This window comes from Pinus tabuliformis, chromosome 3_1, assembly GCF_031772625.1.
Source record: "Pinus tabuliformis cultivar Carrire ecotype Pingquan chromosome 3_1, CPIR1, whole genome shotgun sequence".
Classification (NCBI taxonomy): Eukaryota; Viridiplantae; Streptophyta; class Pinopsida; order Pinales; family Pinaceae; genus Pinus; species Pinus tabuliformis.
The window spans coordinates 446,387,245-446,395,052 of NC_142301.1; the positions used below are offsets into that span (position 1 = coordinate 446,387,245).

General features: G+C 39.7%; 1 protein-coding gene across 1 annotated transcript; it reads right to left on the bottom strand.

Annotated features, from left to right (window-relative positions):
• Window positions 1-518: 518 nt before the first annotated feature.
• Window positions 519-7,159, bottom strand: LOC149187669 (DEAD-box ATP-dependent RNA helicase 37-like). The gene is made up of 7 exons (XM_089411438.1): window positions 6,827-7,159; window positions 5,237-6,707; window positions 5,014-5,097; window positions 3,214-3,456; window positions 2,537-2,704; window positions 2,292-2,405; window positions 519-1,836 (listed from the first exon to the last, which is right to left on the bottom strand). The coding sequence occupies exons 2-7, from the start codon at window positions 6,053-6,055 to the stop codon at window positions 1,330-1,332; spliced, it is 1,935 nt and encodes a 644-aa protein (XP_089267564.1). The 5' UTR covers window positions 6,056-6,707; window positions 6,827-7,159; the 3' UTR covers window positions 519-1,329.
• Window positions 7,160-7,808: the final 649 nt, after the last annotated feature.

Below are 7,808 nucleotides of genomic sequence, written 5' to 3' on the forward strand. Positions count from 1 at the left end.
TCTAACTAGAGAGCACATCTCCGCACAATAATCTTTATTCATTTAATAAAATTTGGACTCTTTGTGATTCGCTAATTCAGCCGGCATGCGCAGTGGATCATGCTTTGAAAGCGAATGTGTAGTATACGAATATTGCTCTTATTCCTGCGTCTACAAGAATGAAAAGCAAATAGAACTAAGCCTTTAAGTCCCAAATAAAGTTCCAGTAGATAGGTGTCAAGTACCAAAATACTCGAGATGCACACCATAAATAAGGTGCTGTAAAAACTTGCTCTATAATATATTGTGAAAACTTGCTCCAAAACGAGTAAAATATAAACAGCATAGAATCAAAAAGGCAGTTAACAAGAAAAAACATGCAATAAAGTAGAAATTAAGTATTGCTTTGCTCCAATGAATAAATTTGGTCGTTTTCGATCAGATCTACTCTACTATAGGATAAGCATTCAACAGTTTTCAAAGTGTGGTAGACTAGTGTGGATATAAGTACAGATATCTGCAGTGTGCACCATGTACCGTACGTTAAAAATAAATTATATTTCCCAAAGAAATTTGCGAGCTAGGGTTCTCTGTCTTTTGTACAAAATAACCGGCATGAGCTACATAGAGAGCTGCACAGAGCGAAATTGGATCAATTTCTTACCAAGAAAATACCAAATATTAAGATTCAAGTTGTTCCAAGCACAAATATATAACGAATTTGAGGTTACGTTGGTGAGCATGACAGTGACTCTCATTCCTGCACATCGGGTATTTTACCCTCACAGGAAGATTTAAGAGGGCATAAACAAGGTGATACAGACCAGAACATTTTGAAATTGTGTTAGTGACTGTCGTTCCTGCACATCAGGTATTTACCCTCACAGGAAGACTAAGAGGGCCTAAAGCAACAAGGTGATACAGACCAGATATATTTGTTCGTTGAAACAATCACCCACAGAAACAGCAGCTGTCTAAAATTTCAGCTGACATGCAAGAATTGAATGACGGAGTTACACTTGCATCAAGCTCTCCAAGCTCGCCTATAACCCACAAATTGCCAGGTGTTTTCTGCTAATGTACACCAGACTCCAGAAGCCAAGAATGGTCGTACTCTATTTGCTATCTATTCGTTAGTTGGTCAAGATAATATATTTCTTTGGGTATTACAAAACCCAGTGTAATTTACTCTACTCGACTTCCGCAGCGGTGGTGGCAGCTTTTGTTAAGAGAAAATAATATGCATAAATCCAAGTGCATTTTTAATGCAAAAATGTCAGCACCATTTTTCTATTGACCCTAGACCTGTGCAACAACATATAAAGGAATTCAATAACACATGAAATCATTTCAATCCCATGCACTGGCAACCTCGGGGCCATGTCCACCATATCCTGCAGCAGATCCATAGGAATTTCTCGTATTTCCATAAGAATTTCCCACGTTTCCATGTGCACCTCCATGATAATCACCTCCTCCCCTGCTTCCTTCTCTTCGATAATCACGGCCCCCAAACCTGCCTCCACCACTACGACGATTTTTGCCTCCTCCAAATGATGATCTCGTAGCATAAACTGACAACCATTGAGGTACCTCTTGGTTGGACTCTTGCATAAGTTCAGCAAGAGACCTAGCTATGTTGGAATTACCTTCATTGAAAAAAGCAGTAGCCAATCCTGATTTACCAGCACGACCTGTACGACCTATGCGATGCACATAATCATCAATGTCATTTGGCAAATCAAAATTAACGACATGAGAAACATGTGGAATATCAAGTCCACGAGCAGCAACATCTGTAGCAACGAGAATTGGAGTTAACCCACTCTTGAAAGACCTCAATGCTTGTTCTCGTTCCTGCAACATAAATGCGTATGCATAAAGACAGACGTATATAAAGTAAAGATAGAGGATCGACTAAAACAGTCCAAATTATCCAGTCAGATTGAGCAGAATAAAATTGTGAACTTGTATTGCAATGAAAAACAGTTTTATCAACTCATAAAGCAGAAGGCTATCATAATTTTCAATTATTACTCCACCATAGATTGGCTTATCATTTCACCATAATATGATATTTGACATCAAACAAGAGAGAATATTTGACATTTAAATGAGACAGCTCCAAGTTCAAAATGCAGACATGTATCAACAGGAATAAAATGTTCCAGCAACTAGATCAAAGAGAATCATAAAAGGGGCAATCAATCAAATTCATTCCCATTTATAAACACAATATAGATGCACAGATGTTAGATTAGATTTAAGCAAACTAATCTGACAGCAAAACATTTAAACCATGCAAGTCTAACCTGTTGGGTTCTGTCTCCATGAATAGTTGTTGCAGGAAACCCATTGTTACACAACCAGTATTCTAATGAATCAGCTCCCTTCTTTGTTTCCACAAAGACCAACGTTAGAGAATGCTGCCATCATCAAAACATCATTCTTAGCATTACAAAATTTACTTGTCCAGCACAACCACCACATAGGTGCCAATGGCCATGCCTCACCACCTCCACAATACCCTACAAAAAAATATTTTTAAGACAGTTACCTTGCCATGTGTTCCATTATCTTTTTGTGCATGAAGAAGATCCATTAAGTGGCTTCTTTTATCAGCTTCATGTACAAACTCAACCCTCTGCACAATAAGATCTGTGCTTGACCCAACCCTTCCAACAGCCAGGAAAATATAATTTGAGAGAAAATCTGCAGCCAGCCTCTGCACACATCATTTGAAACCATATAACTAAAAAACAGCTTCCATATTACATGTCAAAATATTCCTGGATAGCAAGATTTTAAATTACGGGAATGCCTACAGAAAAATAGATGCCTCAACTAGTTACCCATTCAAAATGCAGCAATAATTACGAAATTGTTTAACCAAGAGAATGCTCACAGAACAAATCCATGCAAGAAAGATATTCAAAACAAGCCACCAAATTAGATTAATTGAAATTTGATATATTATGACCCCTGAGAGTAAAAAGCTAATGGTTCATCAATGGGACTTCAATATACAATAATAAGAAACCATAATCAGATTACATATATGTATAAACCATAAATTGAAATCCGTTATAGAATAGTGAATAAAAACCTGGACAGCCATGAAACTTTAAAATATTGTTTGCAAATAAAACTGATCCAACCAAAAGCTACTTGACATAACAGAAGAGAAAATAAATAAGAGACTTGATATTAGAAAAATTCAAGTATCTATAATACCTGGATCTCCCTTGGAAATGTGGCACTGAAAAGCATGGTCTGCCTCTGGCCTGGTTTAGGCATGTCCATCTGTTGAACTATTTTACGGATTTGAGGCTCAAAACCCATGTCAAGCATACGATCAGCCTCATCTAGAGCCAGGTACTGTACCACAGACAGTGACACTCTTGCTCTCTCAAGAAGATCCACCAGACGTCCAGGAGTTGCAACAAGAATATCAACACCCCTCTCCAGGTCTCGCAGCTGTAAAGCAAATTTGAAGCAGTAAATATAAAAACAGAACAACATAAGTATTTCAAATTCTAAATCACCCATTACTTAAGTTTTCAAGAGGAATCACCCATCACCCGTGGGATTAAATATTCCATACACCACATAATCACAACACGAAGGAAATGCTGCTAGGAAAATAAGGGAAACCCCCTTTTGAGGAATTTCAAGAGGAACAGTGACACAGCCATGTCGTATGCATTACACTAGACATGTTATGGGGATAAGCAAGTAAAGTCCATCCATCTGTTAGAGAGTTACTGTCCATATTTTATAGAAAGCTGCAACAGAAATATGGGCAAAACCATTTATAAGGGACTGAGGAGAAGTTGCATAGCTCTGTGTTTAGCATCCACATTAGACAAGGCTGTGGGGGTAAGCAAGTAATGTCCATCCAACTGTTAGAGTATTAATCCCCACTTTTTACATAAGTATGCTTTTTCACTGAGTTCATTGTCTCATCTGTCCCTATAATACATGCTGCATTTTCAACCCAAAACAGGATAGCAATAGAGGAAAAGTTGAGGATGATTTGATAAGTTGAAGGTTTCACGGTGAACTCCTGGGTTTGTTGGCTGAAGAACCTGCTGTGTTTTGTTGTTCATAAACAGCTGTTTAATTTCACAATGTTGGGAAGCTGTTTGTTTATATAATAATAACTTATTTAATTCCCAGTGCCTGTAAGACCATACCACGGGGTGAAGGGATTCCTAAAACCAAATAATTAGTTGAGGGATAGAATTTAAAATTCCGTACTTAACCCAAGGGGTTGTGCTTTTGTTTTGTCCCTGTTACTATATACTATAATTTTCTGTGAGAATAGTTTTAATTTAACGTTTCCAGTCCCTCAACTAATATTCTGGATTAGGAACTTCTACAAAGCAGCCTCACAAAGTTAAACGGCAATTTATATAAAACAAACCACAACAGATTCTTCAGCCAAACAAACCCCAGCATTTCAAGAAAAAGTAGAAGGTCAAGCTCACACAGAAAACCATACGAAATCAGCTTGCAGTACATTTGTCAAGCTTAAAAGAAATAAACGAGAAGAGAATGTCAAGCAATCGTACTTTGAGGAAGGGTTGTAGACGCATGAGACCAAGAAGGAAAGAAAGTACCAAAGTATGATAATAACTCGTATAATAACTTTTAAAGCACGAGCTTACATTCACCAACCGCAGGTAGCACAACTACCTTTATAGATGAAAAATCAACTCCGCCACTATCATATTCTAAAATTCGGCAGGTTAGAATTTTGCCAAGAACCACAAATATAGCAATGCGTGATAAACCCAGTGTGCCAATGAACTATGTACAACAGAACCTACAGTATTTTTCATATCCATGCTCAGTGCCAAATTCCAGAATATTGAAGTGCTTTATGAAAACTAATAACTCCTGGACATGAAAAGCAATAACTTAACTTCAAAGTTTCAGATAAAATTACAGCCCTATTTATTGAAAGATAGATTTGGAACCAGAAAGAACCCCTATAAAAAGGCTAAAACAATGAAAGAGAAACGCACGAACCTGTTGATGAATCGGTGCACCCCCATAAGCAACCACAACCTTGACACCAGTTTGATAAGAAAACTTTTTAGCTTCTTCGTGTATCTATAACGAAAATTGCATCTCAGCGTTAGCATTCAAGAATCAGAACTTTCGAACTCATATGAGCAAGGGCAAGCCATTAAATAAAATTTAACAAAAAAGGGACAGACAAGGAAGGATGTTCGCCTTGTATCAAACTTACTTGACATGATAATTCTCTTGTTGGAGAAAGAATAAGTGCCAACGGCAATGCTGTCCGTGCCCCGCGGGGACGCTGAGGAATCTGACCCCTCATAATTCCTGCAATTATAGGGAAACAGAAGGCTGCAGTTTTACCGGAACCCGTCTGCGCACACGCCATGAGATCCCGTCCTGCAAGAGAAATCGGAATAGCATACCGCTGCACAGGAGTCGGCTTGACAAACTTGCACCTCTTGATATTCATATTAAGTGCCTCTCCCAAGTCTATTTCTTGAAATGTAGTTACAGGAGGGGGAACATTGTCACCACTAGTGTCAACAGGGATATCATCATAAGCATCAAAATTTATGGCACTGTTTTCCTGTTCTGCCGAAGCACCTGGAACGGATTCATCATCGTCATCAAAAGGATTTACTTCTCGTTCCTTCCTGTCCCAACCACCAGATCTGCTATTCCAACTGCCTCCGCGGCCGCGACCACTGCCACGGGAACCCCCGTAACCCGATCCTCCTCCATAACCTGACCCTCCTCCGTAACCCGATCCTCCCCCATAACCTGACCCCCCTCCGTATCCCGATCCTCCTCCATTACGATTGCCCCAGGCAGGACGGGACTGAGGGAAAGCAGAACCAGAGTCAGGCGGGGAGCCAAAATCGGTGGAAGCAACGTTTGTAGAAGATGGATTCGAAACTTGAGGGCTATTTCGCAGGTGAGGAGGAACGTATACCGGTCTTGGAGGACGAGCAGTCGACGGAGCATTGCCAGCCGCTATATTCTCGGCCTCTGTGCTTGGTTCTGAGTCACCCCAAGATGTTGGCATAATTAGAAGTTCTGCTACCCTTAAAACACTTCACCAGCGCCTCCAACCCCCTCTTAAATCTCCCGATATTTACAATCTCCAACCAAAAGATATTGGCAACTTAGACAATCAAGAAGCAATGTCTCCACGGCAAACTCACTCGATTTCACCGTAGATTAACTCAAAATGGGAAATTTCCTTCAGAACACCGGATACCTTTCCGAGAGGGCAAGGGAGAGAAAAATATAATAACCACGAGATCCTTGCCCGCTAATATTAAATCGTAACTTGATATCTTTCTGTCAGAATTATCATCAAGAAATAAGCTTTCCTTGCAGAAAAACCCTAACCAAAAAATTCTTAGATAGGTCGAATTTTTTTCCGGCAAAACAAGGCCGCAGATAATAGATTTAACAAGATCTTTTTATGGAAACTCACACTAAACAAAAAAAATATATATCTGGATGCAAAAGTTCAGCAAATCTCTCTCTGAAAATTAGCCCAAGCAAAACAAAAGTTTCTTCCTTCCCTTCAACTTTACAAAATCAATAGATTTTCTCTGTCAACAGCAAAACTCTTCGCATGGCAGCCAAAGTTTAACCCATCCGCTCTCAGTTCAAAAATGCAGAACAAGCCCTAAATAAATCTTCGTTTAAGCGTTTTCTGCACAAATCTGATCTCAGAACTTTTTAAAAAAAATTAAAACCTCAAATCTTTTGTTTTTACGGACAAGAACTCCAAAACATCCGTAATATAGGAATATTATGACGATTATTCTCTATAATTCTTTACCGGAATCCGAATATTGAGGTAAGACTTGCAATAGGAATTCCCGATTGCCTTCCTTCAGCTTCTCCTTCTTCCTCCTCCGCCGCTGCTTCTCCCAATGTTGTTTCACCGTCTGTTAAAAGTCAACAAAATAAAAGCATAGAAAGCGCCAGGGAAATGATATTTTCGGTGCATGTGCCTACGGAGACGGGTCTTCCAGTGTGAACACGAACAGTTGGCTTCAGGGGGTTCCTTATTCGCCTAGAACCCGGACGTCATGCCCGCCTGTAAAACGATTAATGATTTTATTCACCTTGCAGACGAAAGCGCATTGCGAAGAAGAAGATGAAAGACTGCAACGGAGGAATGGGAGCCGGGTGCGCCGGCTTTTAGGCAAGGGTTTCGTTCGCCTTCTCCGTGAGATGACGTCACATGTCGGTAAACTCCCAGCGGTTGCCGTCGGGATTTTAACGTAGGGGTGTACTTTTCCGTTCCTCGCGTGACGGAATGTCGGTTCCGCCCGTTGGCTGCCGTAACCGTCAGGTAACGGGAAGTCGGGGAGCCCGTTGCCATCGGGAATCCTGATCGAATATTCTCTCCTAGTTGCCGTAAGACGGGATCTCGCATGGATTGGATTAGCAGCTATAGAGGGGAAATTTCCGTTTGCGGTTCCGTCCGTTTAACGTTTTTTGGAACAGAGCAGTCAAATATTTTAAAAAAGAATCCTTGGATGACGTGGCGCCCTTGCGTCCATGAACGAAGTTCGATCTGTGGAATGTGTACCTTAAAATAGGTAAAGCTATAAGATTTTGGTGAAAGGTTAATAGGATATTTTTATCTTTTTATATTATCAGAATGTTATACCTATAGGGTGTTTGGGTGTGTTTAATACTAATATTTGGTTGGAAATTTAATATAATTAATATAAAAATTTGAATTTTTTAAGTCTTATTAGTAAAATGGGTTGAGGATGGACATTGTTAGCAAGGCGATCTAGGATCACACT

What these genes read in the sequence shown, in the direction of transcription:
- LOC149187669 (XM_089411438.1), bottom strand. Translation starts at nt 6,055, where the DNA reads ATGCCAACATCTTGGGGTGACTCAGAACCAAGCACAGAGGCCGAGAAT. An exon ending in CAAGAGAATTATCATGTCAA is followed by an intron (nt 5,098 to 5,236) that starts GTAAGTTTGATA and finishes TTTTCGTTATAG; the next exon opens with ATACACGAAGAAGCTAAAAA. An exon ending in CATTTCCAAGGGAGATCCAG is followed by an intron (nt 2,705 to 3,213) that starts GTATTATAGATA and finishes TGATGTGTGCAG; the next exon opens with AGGCTGGCTGCAGATTTTCT.